This window comes from Leptopilina boulardi, unplaced genomic scaffold, assembly GCF_019393585.1.
Source record: "Leptopilina boulardi isolate dan_hultmark-lab unplaced genomic scaffold, ZJU_Lbou_2.1 LbouV2_255, whole genome shotgun sequence".
In the NCBI taxonomy this organism is placed as follows: domain Eukaryota; kingdom Metazoa; phylum Arthropoda; class Insecta; order Hymenoptera; family Figitidae; genus Leptopilina; species Leptopilina boulardi.
In genome coordinates this window covers 849,572-869,298 of record NW_026137813.1, presented here as the reverse complement: position 1 = coordinate 869,298, position 19,727 = coordinate 849,572, and the positions used below count along the sequence as shown (strand labels likewise).

At 27.1% G+C, this 19,727-nt stretch overlaps 2 protein-coding genes across 3 annotated transcripts in view; one reads left to right on the top strand and one right to left on the bottom strand.

Annotated features, from left to right (window-relative positions):
- Positions 1-19,727, top strand: part of LOC127280860 (uncharacterized) — a 147,274-nt gene that overhangs the window by 14,916 nt on the left and 112,631 nt on the right. For both annotated transcript variants that reach the window (XM_051304168.1, XM_051304167.1), the window contains exons 2-4: positions 6,389-6,496; positions 14,537-14,815; positions 19,149-19,511. In XM_051304168.1, the coding sequence (XP_051160125.1) occupies positions 14,561-14,815; positions 19,149-19,511 (618 nt within the window). In that variant the 5' untranslated portion in view covers positions 6,389-6,496; positions 14,537-14,560. The remainder of the gene's footprint in view (positions 1-6,388; positions 6,497-14,536; positions 14,816-19,148; positions 19,512-19,727) is intronic.
- Positions 52-6,414, bottom strand: LOC127280864 (very-long-chain (3R)-3-hydroxyacyl-CoA dehydratase 2). The gene is made up of 5 exons (XM_051304172.1): positions 6,265-6,414; positions 6,026-6,143; positions 4,001-4,236; positions 2,701-2,882; positions 52-236 (listed from the first exon to the last, which is right to left on the bottom strand). The coding sequence occupies exons 1-5, from the start codon at positions 6,342-6,344 to the stop codon at positions 154-156; spliced, it is 699 nt and encodes a 232-aa protein (XP_051160129.1). The 5' UTR covers positions 6,345-6,414; the 3' UTR covers positions 52-153.

Genomic DNA, 19,727 nt, shown 5'->3' with positions numbered 1-19,727 from the left:
ACAATAATAAACATTGCAAAGATAGGGCAGTGAAAATTAAAGACAAAGTCATAAATGTTATATATATATAATTTATTGTATAAAATTTCTTTGTGACCTTAATGACCTTGAAATCCTTTATCAAAATATTCAATATAAAGTATGAAGTTCATTTTATTGAACTTTTTTCGAAACTGATTGTGGACTTAAAATCTTTTTTCTTTGAGAAAACATATGTAGATATAGATGTGGGAAAACTGAAAATAAAAAGTAAAGTAATTTAGAGCATATTTTATAAAAATTGAGACAAATTTTTACTACTTAAAAGAACCCCGCAGGAAATACATTAGATTTAGCTCTAAGTCAATTTTACTGAAAATCATTTTTTTTTTTGTATACATTTTTTTTAAAAACTATTATAGAAATAAAAAATAAAAAAATAGATATATTAAAAATTTAATAAATTCTTTTTAAATACAGAAAACAATATTTTTTAATAAAATTTGAATTTAAGAAAATAGTAAATAAATTTTTCATTTATTTTTGAACATGTTCAAAACTTCAGGCACATAAGTTTATAACCTTTTTTTCTAGAAGCTTGAAATTTTTTTAATTTTCTTCGATATTTGATGTTTTGTAGATATTTTTTTTTTACTAATATAAATATGTTATTAAAAGTTGACGAAAATATTTTGCTACGTTTCGGAAATATTAAATTTTTCGAAAATTTTTTACTCAAAAAGATTAATTCTAGAAAAAACTTTAAAAATTTTATGTCTCGTTTTCTCTATTATTAAAAAAGAACACAGAGATGTGAAACTGTTGTGTCAAAACACCTTTGAAATAGAAAATTCGACATTTCTATTGTATAAACTCAATTTAAGACTTATTAAACTTAAAGCTTATGTTATTAAGATATTAAAAAAAAATTTTAACTCTATAAAAATCGATTATTTAAACAAATATGAGAAATTAAAACTAATACCGTAATTTTCTATTGCGGCGAGTTTGTATCAGTTTCGGTGTATCAATTTCGGTGACCAAAATTACGTGTATTTTGAAGATACTTTGCCCGCCGAAATTGAAGCCAATGGAAATCTTAAAAATGTTTCAATTGCGGCGCGGAAAAAAATTTGATCTCAAATAATTAAATTAATAATTGTTTAAATGTGCATCTTTATAAGTATTTGTATCAAAAAAAGATTGAAATAATTTTTTTTAATCATTTGGCAACAGTTATCTTAAATATAATAGTAATAATAGTTATTTTTTATGAACGCGCCGTTATTGGTGCACTCGCCGTAATTAGTACACTTACCCTAAATTGTATTAGTAAAAAAATATTTTTTAAAAAATAAAATAATAATTAAATGTTCTACTTTCGTACTACTGTTATTTGACTCCCGCTCTCTAAATTTGAATCAGTGAAAAAGTCACTGGTCTCAAATCAGTCGCTAAATTCTAGTTATTTGAATCAATAACATTTCACTGATTTTCAGTCAAAGTAATTGATTCTCCAGTGAAATGTCACTAACTGTCAGTGAAAACCACTGATTCAAATAGCTAGAATTTATCGACTGATTTGAGACCAGTGACTTTTTCACTGATTCATATTTAGAGAGCGGCATAATGTAGGATAATGCATGGAAAAATTTGACAACAATATCATCACTTTTCGCCGCCTCGCTGCTGGGTTGTAAAAAACATTCTTGAACATTTTTTAACATATTTCAGGAACTACAAAACATTTTTGAAGTTTAAAATTTTAACCCAATCTTTAAGTATTTAGCTTTAATTTGCTTTTTTGAAACTTCAAAAATGTTTTGTAGTTCCTGAAATATGTTAAAAAATGTTCGAGAATGTTTTTTTTACAACCCAGCAGCGAGGACGAAGCTGAAGTACGTAACGTTTATATAAACGATTTTTAAAGAAATAATTTTTTAAAATGAAAAATTCTATAATTTTTTGTCTAAAAAATATTTCTTGTAGTTTTCATTAATCAACAAATTATAAAAAAATATTTTTTAGGCAAAAAATTATAGAATTTTTTATTTTAAAAAATTATTTCTTTAAAAATCGTTTATATAAACGTTACGTACTTCAGCTTCGTCAGCGAGGCGGCGAAAAGTGTTGATTGACGGCTGAGTTGTAGGAAAACATGCTCGGACTTTTTTTTAACATATTTCAGGAACCACAAAACATTTTTTAAGTTTTACAAAATGCAAATTAAAGCTAAGACCCTAAAGATTATGTTGTAAAATTGTCAAATTTTTCCATGCATTATTCTAGATTATGCCGGGAGTCAAAAAACATTAGTATACGAAAGTAGAAAATTGCATAATTTTTTCTTGAAATCTTTTTGGTGTAATAAATACAAAAAAAAAAAAAGAAAAAAAATTTCTTAATATACATTGAGAAGCAGAATTTTATCAGCTTTCCAACCATCTAAGTTAGAAGTCTCTATTATTTTTTTTAGCTTAAAATATCTTGCTTTAAAGTCAGCACCAAATTTCTACTCCTCGCACGTCAGCCGTATACCGACAATTTTTCGACGGTAGTGTAAGTAGACCCTGTAACTTTAGGATTTTACAGTTATTTTTTTCATAATAAGAGAAACTACAAAATCCTAAAATTAAAGAAAAATTGTCTGAGGGTTACCAAATTTAATATATATTTTCTACGGAATCCTTTAGTAAGAATAATTTAATAAAGAAATCTTACGTGGAATGTAGAGAAGCATTACGAATGTAAGAAAATAGTTGTAGCTAAACGTAAAATTCCAGGCATTGGGTAAAGTGTAACTCCAAGCTTCTGGTTTTGAGGCAGTATACATTTTAGCTGCATAAATACACAATAATTCTCCAGTAATTCCAATTGGATACAGTATGATAAAAGTAGTGTACCTATATAATAGAAAAAAAATTTGAGTCTCAATTTTAAAATATTTTTTTTTTTATTTTTCATTTTTATTATTTTTTACCTCCATGAAGTTGGCGTTAACGCTCAGTGTTGAAAATTATTTTTTATGAGACCAAAAAAAATATAAAATCGTTTTTAAAAAGGTTTTGGGTCCAAATAATATTTTGAAAAGTATTTCTCAAGGCATTATTTGAACTGAAAATTTTTTTTAAAAAAATAATAATTTCTTTTCTCCTGTGAAAAACAATTTTCGGCGCTGAGCGTCGACGCCAACTTTATGGTGGTTTTTTTTTTAAAATAATTAATTTTAAATAATTATTTTTAAATTTAAAATACATTTTCAAAATAATGCTGCAAAATAAAATGATTTTAATGAACATAAATTTTGTATCGTGCCTTATTTTTATTTATTTTTTAAATTGAATATACTCTTAAACATTTGCTTTATATAATTTTTTTAAAACATTTATTATTAATTTTTAGAAAATTGTATCGAAAAAAAGATGTTTTAAATCTTATAAATTTTTTAACTTTCTAATTCCTTTTTTTTGAATTTTAATATATTTAAATTTCCTATAAGGAAATTTTAACCACACTAAATAAGGAGAAACTGAAAAGAAAATTTTCAGATTTCCTCCAGTTGACATTAATTATTTATTTATGTTAATGCATTTAAATTTATTTTACTTTATTTTTTAGTAATTCATGTAATTAATTTTCTTAACTGATAAATTCTCGAAAATATTTTCTGTGACAAATTTTTACCTTCTTTTATGACCAAATCGTTTAGTGAGATTTTTTTAAAAAATTTATTCTTAAAGTTTTTAAGATTCTTTGATGTTTAGTATTATAAAAGAATATAGATTCAAAATTTTTATATTTTCAATAAATAAAAATTTATCTTTTTAAAATTGTAATTATTTTCAGCATTCGAATTTTGTCATTGATTTTTGTAAAGTAATTTATAGTAAATAGATTTGATTCAATATTTTCTTGATCCAAGAAAATTTTACTAGGTTTGAAGTAAATTTTCTTGAATTAAGAAAATAAGTGGATCAAATACGGTAAATGATTTTCTTGAAAATTAAAATATTATACTTGCCTCAGCCACACTAGGAAATATGGAACTGCGCCCATAAGATTCATAAAATAGTAACCGTAACGAATAATTTCCGTGACAGACCATGCCAATAAGGCCAATGGAAGACCAGGTGATGCTGCGGCATATTCTACTGGTGTTGCAAGTAAAATCCCACAAACCACCATAACTCGACTTAAAACTTGGAAAATTGTAATAATTGGATTCGATGGAACCAATCCTGTTACTGCATGTAGAATCTAGTAATTAAAACAGTAATTATTGATAACTTGTTTCAAATTTTATAAAACAGTTTCAGAAAAGTAACTTTTTATACATTTTGGAAATGAAAGCAGTGACAATAATCAATAATTATTGCTTTCTCATGGAGGAAGAATTGTAATAACAAAATTTTTAATTCAATTTTTTTATACACTGAAAAAATGACAATTGTTATTGTTCGAATATATTAATGTTTTAGAAAATGCAAATTGTTGAAAATCAATTTGAAAGAATTTTTATTTAGACGAAAATTAATTTCATAGAAATTCAATTTGATCGATTCTTAATTTGACCAAAACTTTGTCTTGTAGAATATTCATTTGCTCGAATATTAATTTCCAGAAAATTAAAATGGTCGAATATCAATTTGTCAGAAATAATTCGACGGAAACTTCAAATTTGACCTATCAGAAATATTATCAAGAAAATTGTGATTGGTCAAATTTCATGTTTTCGCCGAATTATTTCTGCCATTTTAATTTTCTGTTTTAAATATTCTGTAAAATTAATATTCTTTCTAATCCTTTTTCTGCAAAATTAAAAATTTTTAAATTACAATTCTGTAAAATTAATATTCTACAAGACAAAGTTTTGGTCAAATTGAGACAATATTTCTTCTTTTAAATCGTTAATCATAAACGTTGTGAACTTGAACAACGTCAGAAATTGCCGTATTAAAAAATTGTTTTTAAATTATTTTTTTTTCAGTGTATATCTTTATGGTTTTCAACCTTAGGAATAAAAAAAATCACATCTTTAAAAAATGCCGCTCTATATGTGTTTGTATGTGGGGCATTCCACGGGAAATTTTCACAAAAAAAATTTTTTTCGCCCAAAACATTTTTTTGAAATCTAACGAAGCTGAAGTACGCAACGTTTATGATAAAGGATTTTTAAAGAAATAATTTTTTAAAATGAAAAATTCTATAATGTTTTGTCTAAAAAATATTTTTTTATAATTTGTTAATTAATGAAAACTACAAGAAATATTTTTTAGGCGAAAAATTATAGAATTTTTCATTTTAAAAAATTAATTCTTTAAAATCGTTTATCATAAACGTTGCGTACTTCAGCTTCGTGAAATCTATATGAAAATTAACAAAATTCCTTTTTGTTATTTTTTTATTCGATAAAAATAAAGGAAGTTATGATTATTTGAAATTTAATATCATCAAAGGCAGTCTATTTTTGAAACATTTTTTTTTATCTATTGTACTAATGAATAAAAAATTATGCTTTATATGAAATTTGTTCACTTTTTCTCAAATTTTTCAAATATGTGTTCAAAAATAACGTACTTATAATGGGAAGCAACAAAAGAGTTGAAATTAAAGTTAAAAAGTAAGTTTTCTCAAAGAGAGACACTTTCGATTTTTAATTTTTTTTTTCGGGACAAAAAAAATTTTTAATGAAAATTTCCCGTGGAATGCTTCATATACATTACATTTTTAGAAATATCTCAAATTCTATAAAAGTTATAGGGATGAATTTTTTTAAATTAAAAGTCTCATAGAGGGGTATAAATGAGAATACTTCGAGCAAGATTAATAAAGCCTAATTTTTTTTGTGCATTTCAAAATTTTTAAAAAAGTTTAAAAATGAAAAAAATATTTAAAAACGTGACTTTTTAGTGTTTAGTTATTAAATTTTCATGTAAGTTTGAAAATATTTTAATATATTTGATAGACTCTATATTTCCAAAATTTTCATAAAATGAACAAAAAAAATTCATACTTCAAATTGTCAGAATTTTCTTTTTTTACTTACTTCTAAAGCTGCAGCATTTTGGAAAACTATAACTGATGTTTTAACAGTTTCCCATAATGTTCTTCCTTGAAATCCACCAGACATATGACTTACAAGTAAATATAAAATTAAACTCCATCTATAAACATAATATTTTCTTTATAGTCACTCAATAAAATAAATTTTAAATAAAAAATACAATAAATTATCTTATCATTAACAAAATAATAATATTGATTTAATAATAATAAATATCTTACCCCAATGTTTGAATTGCATTATAACTACGTAAATAAAATTTTGCCAATGCTCCAATTTCTCTGGACTTTTTATTTGCCATTTTTGTAATTTGTATTTTTATATATTTTTTTTTTTATTTTTTAGTGTGTTCCGAAAAACGTTTTAATGATAATAAAGTTCAAATGTGAATGAGCAGCAGTGACTTGGCATAACCAGTTAGTGTCTACGTCGTCATTAGCATATTCATATCAGGTAATTTAAATTTATATATTAACATTGTGTAAAAATGAGTCAATAGTTGTATAATTACTTTTTAAAAATTTAAATTTTATTCTATAAAAAAAAAATTCTTACAGTTACAAAAATACCGCGAAATGGCAATTTCTTTTTAAAAAATTTTGAATTAAATAACAATGAGGTTATGATATACAGTTATATCAAAATATTTTTTTTCTTGTAATTTTTGAGGTTTATTGACCTTTTTACGTTAAATGCGACCTTTTGACGTCATATTTAAAATTCCTTGTCAGGTTTGACTAGTTGAATAGTCTCCAGGGTTGGAAACGTACTCAATGTAATATAAGGCCAACGCACAGTGAAATCGTAAATCGTATCACTTACGAAGGAAAGAGAAAACGACAGAAATATCTTCTATCCTTGTTTACTTAATGTTAATGTTTACGATTTAAGGGTATGTGTGCAAAGGACGTTTTTTCGTGGTTTGGTACAAGGAATCTCGCTGTTCTACTCATTTACCATAACTTAACGCAAAAATAATAAAAATAAAGCAATAAATAGTAAAATAATGTATTATATCATAGTTCATTCTCGCTCGAATTGGCGCTGTTTACTGGAGCACTGACACACTCAAGCAACGTCTGTGTATGCGCCGCCATCTTTGTTTTCAGTTTCGTTTAAAAATGCCACTATTTTTAAACTTCATTTTTTAATAATTTTACTCAAAATTATGTATTTTTCGGAGAACAGCGAGATTCCTTGTACCCTAATCTATTATTTCTCAAAATTTTAGACAAAAATCTTTTCTCATTTTAGAGTGAAACGTATACTACCAAAACACATTTTTCCATACTAGGTCACGTGGAAGGTTCCCACATAACCTTAAGGCGCTTGTATACCTCATCGATCTCGAGTATACTTGCGTTGTGTACCATTGGAGTAAAAGGGACAGAAATATCTTTTGTCTCTTTTACTCCAATGATGCACGACAGAACTATACTCGGGATTGGTGAGGTATACAAACGCCTTTATGATTTCAATGTGCGTTGGTTTATAGTAAAAAATGTATAATAGAGTATTTTACATACAATAATGTATTTACCAGAATATAAACGTTTACAACTCAGGTAAATTACATGGTTCAAAATGCAAAAATTGACCGAAAACTAATTTACTGGAATTTTCCTAATTTAAAGATAAAAATCTTATTTTTACAACTGTTTTTATCCTTCATTTTTCTTTTGAAAAATTGTGTATAAAATCGTATTTTCTACTACAAAAATTTTGAACTAATTTTTTTTAATACTATGTACATTCGTGGCCAGATATGCCTACACCTTTTTTTCTTTTTCTAACACACATGTTGTCATGGCAACATGTAGGGGAGGCCGAGGAGGAAAGTATTGGGATGTCCGTTACTGTGAAGCGCTCTCTGTTAAAAACATTTTTAACCCTTAAAAAAGTACCCACACAGCACCGAAAGTTTCCTAAACCTGTATTAAAGCTGTGCGTGCCAAGTTGGAAAAATTTACCGTAAAGCTTAGCACAGGTTGTGTAAATATGTAAATGTCCGCAATTGAGTAAATGTTTAGCGTAAAACTGTACCGAATCTTTAAATTACGTATTTAGTACAGGTTTAGCGTAAAACTGTACTGAATCTTTAAATTACATATTTAGTACAGGTTTAGCGTAAAACAATTTTATTAAACATTTCGTCGGTTTTTACCATAATAATCAAATTTGCTTCAATTTTCATTAACATTTTCATAATTAACGCACCAAAATACGTTAGTATACCAAGTTTTATTAAAATTGGAGGTACCACTAATATTATAGTGTTTAAAAATAATAAAATTGTGCGTAAATTTTTGTTGCTTGATAACTTTTTTTTGGAACTTTTAAAAACTTGAGAATTCTGTCAATGTAACTTATTTTCCTTGTTTAAAAAAAAATAATTATTGAATTGTAGTTATGTAATAATTTATGTTTGATCACATTAATTTCATATAAGAAAATTCTGGTTTAAAGTGAGTTGTAATTAAGTATTAGCATTATACAAATTACATTAGTTTATTATTTTGCTATACGAACATTGTTACTTAATTTATTTCCAAAAAAATTGAAATTTATGCAGAGTTCACTTGATTAAAATTTAAATTCATGTCATTCTAAATTAAAATGTTGAATTTAAAAAACTCCGAATATAAAATTGGGTATTAAAACGCATATACCATTGGAAAAAAATATATGTATACAATAATATACTCTTTGTAATAATAAACATCTGAAAAACTGTTTGATGACTTTACAAAATAATATAAGTATCTGTTTAAAGTATTTTCGTTATAAGAGACATTTTCTCAAGATATTTCATAGCCTCCCCTGGTCGAGCCCGTTAAGGCGCTCCCAGTGCGGTTGAGAGCTATGATGGTCGAGGGTTCGCGTCTCAGAGTCAACACGTCGGAAGAATTTTTTTTTTTTATATTATTGACGCTATATATAGCTATATATAGCTTCCTATATAGGAAACTATATGGGAAACAATATAGTTTCCCATATAGTTTCCTATATAGGTTTCGATATCGGAATTTTCGATAGGGGTACCAAATATGTAATTTAAAGATTCAGTACAGTTTTGCGCTAAACCTGTACTAAATATGTAATTTAAAGATTCAGTACAGTTTTACGCTAAACCTGTACTAAATACGTAATTTAAAGATTCAGTACAGTTTTACGCTAAACATTTACTCAATTGCGGACATTTACATATTTACACAACCTGTGCTAAGCTTTACGGTAAATTTTTCCAACTTGGCACGCACAGCTTTAATACAGGTTTAGGAAACTTTCGGTGCTGTGTGGGTAGGATGTTTGTCAATTTTTGTCCCGTTTAAACCAATCAGAGTAACTTTCAGACATAGTGGTGAATCCTACTACTGAACGTAGGATAAAATGCTAAGCCACGCCTCCAGCGGACATCCCAATACTTTCTATTGATATTTGTTATAACAAATATCAGTTTTTTTATGCTAGCGTTAAAAATATTTGTCGGATAAATTTGTCCAATATATTAAATGAAAGTTTGGACATTCACCTGTTAAATAAAATTTGAAATAAACATGTATAATAAATTGAAAGTTCACAGTATAACTTTTCCGCAAGCTATTCATCTGTTACTTTCCTCCTCACCCCCGAGAAGGGAAGTAACAGTTCCTAAGAAGAAAGTAACAGTATAAAATTACGTAAAATTCATTAGACTAAAGACTATTATTAATTAGAAATATTTTTATTATGAATACATAAAAGTTTAAGTACATTTTATACTTATTTGGCACAAAATTAGTACATATATTTCGAACATTTTATGAATTTGGCTCATATTCGAGGCCTGGAGGGACAACAAACAGACGACACAATGTTATTCTTATGGGGAAGAAAATTAGTTTCCACTTTCATCAATTTTATTCATACTTTAAACATGGAAAACGCTTGTTGACATATAATAAAATTAAAATGTGTGTTGATAATTAATTTTGTTATATATTTGATTCAATTGCATTGATAGATTCTCTGAATTCGTGATGAAATATAAATTTTGAGGTTATGGGTGTTTGTTTACTAATCACATTTTACATTTTAACAACATTATTAAACAATATCCAGTATGCATGTTATTAAAAAAGATATAAAATATATATTTTAAGTGGGAATTACCGCAGCAGTAAAAGATTTCAAGTTAGTAAACATTAAACAAACACCCTTAACCTCAAAATTTATATTTTATCACGAATTCAGAGAATCTATAAATGCAATTGAATCAAATATATAACAAAATTAATTATCAACACATTTTAATTTTATTATATGTCAATAAGCGTTTTCCATATTTAAAGTATGAATAAAATTGATGAAAGTGGAAACTAATTTTCTTCCCCATAAGAATAACATTGTGTCGTCTGTTTGTTGTCCCTCCAGGCCTCTGACGTCACACCTAGAATCGACTCTGACGTCACAAGTGACAGAGCCTAATTCTGCTTAGGCCTATATGCTTAAGGTGCTTATATACCTCAAATTTCGATCAGATGAACATTATTTCTGGACCGTGAAAATGCGTGAAAAGTCATTTTCACGGCGGGTATTTTTGAATTGTTTTAAACAAAAAATGTTTTTTTTAAGAAATATAATATTAAATAATTGTTTTAATATGTAAGAACACTTTTAAATAGTGATAAAAAGATGATTTGATTGAAAAATTTAGCAAATTTTGCTTTAAAACGTTTCTGCTACAAGAAAGTGTAAAATGACGATGTTTGTGAAATGGTTTGTACAGTGTACATGTGTACATGTTTCTTTCAGTTATTCGAAACAATTAGTAGAATTTAAATTTATTTGATAAACATTTCAACTTACCGATTTATTTTCAGCACTCATTATTTATTATAAGTTAAAAAGAACCGACATAACATAAATAAAACTCTGAGAGACACTAACAAGGAAGAAGCACTGTACAAACCATTTCACAAACATCGTCATTTTACACTTTCTTGTAGCAGAAAACGTTTTAAAGCGAAATTTGCTAAATTTTTTAATCAAATCATCTCTCTATCACTATTTTAAAGTGTTCTTACATATTAAAACAATTATTTAATATTATATTTCTTAAAAAAACATTTTTTGTTTAAAACAATTCAAAAATACCCGCCGTGAAAATGACTTTTCACGGTCCAGAAATAATGTTCATCTGATCGAAATTTGAGGTATATAAGCACCTTTAAACTTTTTTGTCCTTTTTTAACACACGTGTTGTCATGGCAATACGTGCGTTAGAAAGGGACAAAAAGTGTAGGCATATTTGGCAACGTGTATATATACGATCGTGCACCTCGTTCACGAACAATATTCGCTAAGTTATTGTGTATTAGCCCTAAAGCAATATTTTTGATTGTTTTTCTAATTTTCTTGAATGTTTTCGGGAGTTGCTGTGAGTTACACCTTATTCGACAAAAAAATTTCTTCACTTTGCATTTTCCGAAATACACTTACCTGATTGGTTGTCCACAATGAATCAGATTCTGGATAATCAATCAGGTAAGTGTATTTCGGAAAACGCAAAGTGAAAAAAATTTTTTGCCGAAGGTGAAAATGCTCCAAAAGGCAGTTTAATTTTTGACGTAGCATGACGTCACTTTTCAAAATGGTGGCTCGTCGAAAGACATGCAATGCATTGAAGTCAATAGAGCGAATTAGTTTTTTTAAAATAACTTTGAAAAATTAATTTTTGAACCCAAGTGTAAATGTAAAATATTTTTTATTTATCGAGATCTATTTTTTAAAATAATAAAAATTAATTTTTTGATTTTATTATTTTAAAAAATAGATCTCTATAAATAAAAGATATTTTACAATTACACTTGGGTTCAAAAATTAATTTTTCAAAAGTTATTTTAAAAAAACTGATTCGCTCAATTGACTTCAGGCCATCCTGGAGAAAATAATGGTTTTGTAGATTTCTTCTCATTTGAAAAAGATAGAATATTTTAGGTTGGAATTTTTTGGAAATAATAGAGGAAGGTACCCTGCTAAGGGCTCTTCTAGGAATTTTGCATAATCTTGATAAATAATTATTGAAAAAAATGTTTAAACATTGACAAAAAGGGGTTTCGTAAATTTCTTCTCATCTTTAAAGGATAAAGTATTTCGAGTTGGCATTTGGAGGAATAATAGAGGAAGAGTCACTGAGTGGGGCTCTTCTCCATTTTTGCAATAATATTGTGAGGAAATTATTTTATTAAAGATTTAATGTGGAGTAATTTGAGATAAGTTAGTTCAGCAGCGGCCACTAGCTAGAATTGGCGCCACCTTCTGGGCCACTGACACATAGATTCAATGTCTGTGTGCTCGCCTCCCCTACTGTCCCCACTTCTGTCAAAAATCCAACTTTTATAACCACGAATTTCAATACTCTTTTACAAAATTACTTGTAAAAATGGAGATGATTCTTAAGGGGACTTTCTGGTTTAGAATTGACAAAAAAGGAAGGTTTTAAAACTTTTATTGTAAGAACAGTATTAAAGAAATTGTAAAAACTATTTTTGGACATTGTAGCACATTGCGTAGAGAAAATTTAAAAAATATGTTTGAGTGTATTTAGTTCAATTTCATAGCTGTAGGTGGCGTCTTCCAAAAGATACCTTTTTTTTGGTACGTTAGTTTCCGGGCAACCTGTAATACATAAATTCAAGTTCCAAACGGGAATCTCTTCATAAGGATTTATTCTGGGGCCTAAACCTCAAAAACGATTTTTTTTAAAGGTTTTTTTATTTTTTATGTACATTTTTCTCAAAAACTCGCAAAAACGCCGTGTTTTTGGGTCAATTTACCTCCATATAAAAACACAGGGGGTAGAAATATGAGTTTTTAGAGGTTTAGGCCCCAGTTTTTTAAATAAAGAATCGAAAAATTTTTGGGATTTCAAAATCGGTTCGGTAGATTTCGACAAAAGCTCTGTACCAGTTTGAAAAATGAGTTTTCGAGAAAAACGCGTTCAAAGTTTTCATAACATAGTTCATTGAGTCATGAATATCAAACAACTTTTTATTACAACAGAACTTTGTATCCCGCTGTTTTTACGGTCGCTGATTACGAATTTGATGTCCGTTTTGGAAAATTCAAAATGGCGGATCCAATATGGCGGACGAAAAAATAAAAAATCAACCGAATTTGCTTAAAACTTGTTACTCGGGGGTTTTTGGGGTCGCTGATTACGAATTTGATGTCAGTTTTTGAAAATTCAAAATGGCGGATCCAATATGGCGGACTACAAAATAAAAAATTAATTTTTTTAATTAATTAAAACGTTCCTAGAACGTTAATGTTTTGTGCCTATATTCATAACTAGCAATCTCAAAAGGCCACAAGTAACCATTTTCAACTAAATTTAATTAATTTCTTAATCTTTGTCCGCCATATTAGATCCGCCATTTTGTATTTTCAAAAACTGACATCAAATTCGTAATCAGCTACCCCAAAAACCCCCGAGTAACAAGTTTTAAGCAAATCCGCTTGAATTTTTATTTTTTCGTCCGCCATATTGGATCCGCCATTTTGTATTTTGAAAAACTGACATCAAATTCGTAATCAGCTACCCCAAAAACCCCCGAGTAACAAGTTTTAAGCAAATCCGGTTGAATTTTTATTTTTTCGTCCGCCATATTGGATCCGCCATTTTGTATTTTCAAAAACTGACATCAAATTCGTAATCAGCGACCCCAAAAACCCTCGAGTAACATGTTTCAAGCTAATATCAATAAAAGAGGAACACCAAATATGTAAATAAGATAACTGTAGATTGTTGTTGAAATACATACCGTCATAAATATTGTTATAACTTTTGTTTTTGTACATATTTTTTAAAAAACGTTTTGGGACAGTAATTCTATGATACTATGGAACATTTTTAAGCAAAAAAAAAAAATCGATTTTTTTGAAATTCTAAACCAGAAAGTCCCCTTAATCAAATCGCCCTCATCTAATTAATCCGACAAATCCAAACAAAATATTTTAAGTTATTTACGAGTAATATCTCGCGCGGGAAAACACTTTTAGGTTAGGGATTTTTCCCGGATGGCCTTCAATGCATTGCATGTCTTCCAACGATCCGCCATTTTGAAAAGTGACGTCACGCTATGTCACAAGTTGAACTGCCATATACTATCAGTATGTAAACACCCTTATTGCTGGAAATATTACCCACCAATCGTGAACATGCATTTTGTCTATCAACTTTCCATTGGGTTTTGTGTATTAATTCGATGCCTATTCAACCCTGTAGATGAACTGTTTGAAACTTAAATTTAAATCTTCTATCTCACTTTTTTTGTCTTATTTTACTATTGTCAAAAAATGTGTGTTAAAATCATATAGTCAAAATAACGTTCATAGTGCAGTTAAAGTGTATTCTTTCTTATTTTTGAAAATGTTTTAATCTATTTGAAAACTTATTCGTAGTGCTTATTATTTATTGTTGATAATGTACAATTACTTCAATAATTTCAGATTTTTCCGACATTATAAATTATAATGAAGGTCTCTTGCTTAAATAGTAAATGTTATCAAATTTTAAAGAATATAAGCAATTATAGACAACAATTTCAAAGACTTATCAGTCGAGATATCAAAAATCAAAATCATTTTACTTATGGATCCCACGTGTTGGAAGCTAAAAACGATGGATTGCCAATTGTTGCATTGGAATCAACGATTATTACTCATGGAATGCCTTATCCTCAGAATTTAGAAACTGCATTGCAGGTTGAAGACGCAGTAAGAAAAAATGTGAGTATAATTTCAATCTTATTTCTTAATATTGAATATAATTTCGTTATCTGTATTTTATTTTATTTTATTTATTTATGTCAAAGAAATACAGTTATAATATGTATTTCATTAGTTTTAAAAATTAATATTCTTTATATAATTAATTTTAATGAATTAATTTATGAAATATTTTTTAAGATTTTAAGGTAATTAGTTAAGATAAACAATTACGAATTTTTATTTTTATAACTCTTGGGTAATGTTTTTATCAAAAACACTTTTTATTAAAGTAAGAATAAAATTTTTTAAATTTACTATTTTTTTTTTAAACAAAAAGTTTGCTATAAATTATTTGGTTTAAAAACTTGATTTTATAGTCAAATTTTATTTAAAAAAATCTAAAAAGTTCCTATTTACAATCGGTACAAAAATATGCTATTAATTAGAATTTTATTAGTAAATTATTAAATTATTATTTTTTTTTTAATTAAGGGTATGTGGGCAAAGAACGTTTTTTCGTGGTTTGAAACTTTCTCTGAAATAAAAAATGATTTCTTGTTAAAATTTTGGAGAAATGATTTTGTTTGGTACAAGGAACCTCGCTGTTCTACTCATTCACCATAACTTAACGCAAAAATAATAAACAGAAAGCAATAAATAGTAAAATAATGTATTATATCATAGTTCATTCTCGCTCGAATTGGCGCTGTTTACTGGAGCACTGACATACTCAAGGAACGTCTGTGTATGCGCCGCCATCTTTGTTTTCATTTTCGTTTAAAAATGTCACTTTTTAAACATCATTTTTTAATAATTTAACTCAAAATTATGTATTTTTCGGAGAACAGCGAGATTCTTTGTATCCTAATCTATCATCCCTCAAAATTTTAGACAAAAATCTTTTCTCATTTTAGAGTGAAACGTATACTACCAAAACACATTTCCCATTATCGGTCACGTGGGAGGTTCCCACATAAACGTAAAAGGTTTTTTTTTAGTAAAATTATATAAATAATTTTATTTTAAACATTTTGAAGAATTGAAATTTGGATTTGGATAAGAATTACATATAGGTATAAAAATACCTTTTTATATCAGTAAGAAACAAAATTTTTAACACTATATTTTTTTATTTCTTAGAAATTTTATTTTCTGAAAAATTCTTCAAAATCTGAAGTCAATTTCAATGGATTTATAAATTTTATTAATCCCCCACCTTAAAATCTATCATGTATATGAAAAGCAGGGTTGCCACAGACCTGGAAAACCTGGAATTGTCATGGAAATTTTTTTTTGTCATGAAAAACCTTGAAAACCTGAAAATGTTAGGGAATTTTATGAAATATCGATCTGAAAATTTAATTTCCTGTATTTGAGTCGAGAAAATCTCAGGTTTCCAAGTTGACATTACAACTTTTCTGTTTTAAATTTAGATGAAATTTAAATGTTGAATGAAGTGTTTAAATCTTAGTCTGTATTGGTCAGAAATGTTCTGTTACATATCATTAGTTCATTATTTCAATAATTTCATATGAGCCAAAAGTTTTGAACGTTCAAATGAACAAAAATTTTTTTTGTAACTTCTTTAAGTAGGAATTTTATTACAAAATATTATTTTCAATATCTAAAAAGAAGTTATTAATTTAATCGACTTATTAACTAATCGATTTATTTATTGAATTTTTATATGACAAAAAAGGACAACAAAAATTAGTTTTCAATAATTTTTAAAAATTTATTTTTGCGTTAGATTACTGTTTAAGGCCATGTGAGACAAAGACACTTTTTGGTAGTTCCAAGTATTCTCGGAAATGAGAAGAAATTTCGGGTTGAAATTTTGAGGAATGATAAAAAAGGGTTGAAGGAATTGGGCCGTTCTACTTATTTACTGTAATTGAATGAGAAATAATTTAAAAAAGTAATTAATAGTGGAATTAATAGGTTTTTGTTATTTCTTTGAGCGGCCACTAACTTGAATTGGCGCTAGTTCCTGGACCACTGATACATTCACGCAACGTCTGTGTGTACCCCCGCCATGTTGATATCAACTTTCGTTTAAAAATGGGAATTTTCAAACTTTTATTTTTAATACTTAAACGCAAAATATTGCTTCAAACCGAGAACAGCGCTATTCTGAATGCTATTATCTATCATATTTTACAAATTTCAACCAAAAATTCTTTACCATTTTAGAGTAAACTTGGTAATACGATACCATGTTTTTTGCATGGGGGTAACGTGGGTATTTCCCATATGGCCTTAAGTTTAAAATTTTTTATGAGTTAAAATCTTGAAAATTCTTCTATAACTTAAAAATTATGTTCATTATTTGACTCAACAATTTCCTAGGAATTGACCTTAAATATATAAGTTTTTATAAAACTGATTTTCAAAGTTTGTGACAATTTCAATTTAAGGCCATATGGGAAATACCCACATGACCCCCATGCAAAAAACATGGTATCGTATTACCAAGTTTACTCTAAAATGGTAAAGAATTTTTGGTTGAAATTTGTAAAATATGATAGAGAATAGCATTCAGAATGGCGCTGTTCTCGGTTTGAAGCAATATTTTGCGTTTAAGTATTAAAAATAAAAGTTTGGAAATCCCCATTTTTGAACGAAAGTTGAAGTCAACATGGCGGGGGTACACACAGACGTTGCGTGAATGTATCAGTGGTCCAGGAACTAGCGCCAATTCGAGTTAGTGGCCGCTCAAAGAAATAACAAAAACCTATTAATTCCACTATTAATTACTTTTTTAAATTATTTCTCATTCAATTACAGTAAATAAGTAGAACGGCCCAATTCCTTCAACCCTTTTTTATCATTCCTCAAAATTTCAACCCGAAATTTCTTCTCATTTCCGAGAATACTTGGAACTACCAAAAAGTGTCTTTGTCTCACATGGCCTTAAAAATTTTATTGAAAATCTGAAAAAAATTTCTATAAATTTAGCTACTTTAAAGTAATAAACAAATAAATAAAACTTAAAAATGGTTCAGAAAGAAGAATCTTGAATTTTTTTTAACCTAAAGATTTTGAAAAATTTTCTCAGTTAAATTCTGAAATATTCTAAATTTTTTATTTATTTTATTTTATTTCAAAAATAGACGGGCTTACAAAAGAAAAGAAAATGCCCTTTCGTACTAAGTACTAAGAATATAAAGAAATTGTTAAGAAATTAACAAAATTCAATTTAAAGTAAAACTAAAACTAAGCGCTAGGTGGTATTGTTGTTGTTAAAATCAAATAGTAAGTTTCGCAGTGCTGTAGTGAATCCGTTTAAAGAAGCATTAAAAAAGTCTATCGTAGGGCAGAATACATTTGTTTCATCACAAATTCTGTCATAAATTATGTTACTTCCAAATAAACTAAATAACTAAATAACATTTTTTAAAAATATTTTCATGAATTATTCTTAATAAAGTATTTTATTTATCACAAATACTTGGTTTGTTATTGAGTTTTTATACGATAAAGTAGTACATAAAACAAATTTAGTTTTGAATAATATTTGAAAAAAAATTTTTTTGTGCCTTTAAGTCGATCCGAAGCCTGATTCAATCGAATTTTCATTTCGTATATAGAGTTTTTATGTAAGCGAATTCTATCTATTAATTGAAAATTAGTTGAAATAAAAATTTGGCTAAATAAAAGTTCTGCTAAATCAGAATTAAGATAAGTGAAAATTTGATTAAATAAAAATTAAGATCAGTAAAATTAAATCAATTCAAAAGTTCAATTAAATGAAAATTTCATTAATTAGAAATTCATTGAACTAAATAGCTGTGAAAATTCCTTTATATAATATAAATTTTTTAAATAAAAAATTCTGTTACATAAAAATTCGCTAAAGTAGATATATGAAAAAAATAGATAAATAGAAATTTCATTAAATGAAAAATCAGTTGAATAAAAATTATTCGGTAGGAGAATTCCATTCATTATGAATTTTACTTTATAAAATCTGGTTAAACAGAAATTCAATCTTGTTGACATCGAAACATGAAAAAAAATCATTATTTTTAATTTGAATGATTTCATTTTGCGGTTTCTTGCAAGAAATTAATTTACATACTATTTTATTGTTAATTTTATTGAAATATTTTGTATTTTTTGTCATATTTTGCTGAAAATTCATCAAAATAGATTTATATTTGGGACTGGAATTTTTTAAAAATGGTCTGGAAAAGTAATGGTATTTTAAAATAAATCTTTCTTGGCAACTCTGAAAAATTGTACTAAATTTTGTTTTGATTGTTCGTCCGATTTGTCCTTAATTTAAAATTTATAATTTACGTATATTTATCACTGATATGTAAATTATTATAATTTTTTTTTTTTGAAGGGTGCAATACCAGCAACAATAGCAATTTTAGATGGTAAAGTGCACATTGGCATTAATGAAAAAGAGATAGAACAATTATCAAATTTACCGCGTCAAAAAGTAATAAAATGTTCTCGACGAGATTTATCGTATGTAATTTCAAAAAAATTGAATGGCAGTACAACAGTAAGCAGTACAATGTTATTAGCAAATTTGGCTGGAATTGAAATTATGGCCACTGGAGGAATAGGAGGTGTTCATCGTGGCGCCGAATTAAATTTCGATGTCAGTGCTGATTTAACAGAACTTGGCCGTACTCCTGTCACCGTTGTATGTGCAGGAGTTAAAGCTATTCTTGATATACCGAAAACTTTAGAATACTTGGTTGGTACCTTTCAAATTTAGAATTTATTCATTATTCGATTTTAGCATAATTTTACAGTCCAATTTTTACATTTTACAGTAATTTTACAGTTGGTTCTCATATTTATTTTTATTTGCAATTTGCATTAATATAATAAATAATACAATATTTCATTTTTATTTAAAAGTTAGTAAAGTAAAAATAAATATCTCATAATTTATTAAATCAGTTTAATA

Excerpts from the sequence above, each read along its gene's own strand:
- LOC127280864 (XM_051304172.1), bottom strand. The coding sequence starts at position 6,344 with ATGGCAAATAAAAAGTCCAGAGAAATTGGAGCATTGGCAAAATTTTAT. Across the intron at positions 2,883-4,000 it reads TATTTCCTAGTGTGGCTGAG|GTACACTACTTTTATCATAC; the intron begins GCAAGTATAATA and ends TCTATTATATAG. Across the intron at positions 237-2,700 it reads AATGCTTCTCTACATTCCAC|TTTTCCCACATCTATATCTA; the intron begins GTAAGATTTCTT and ends TTTTATTTTCAG.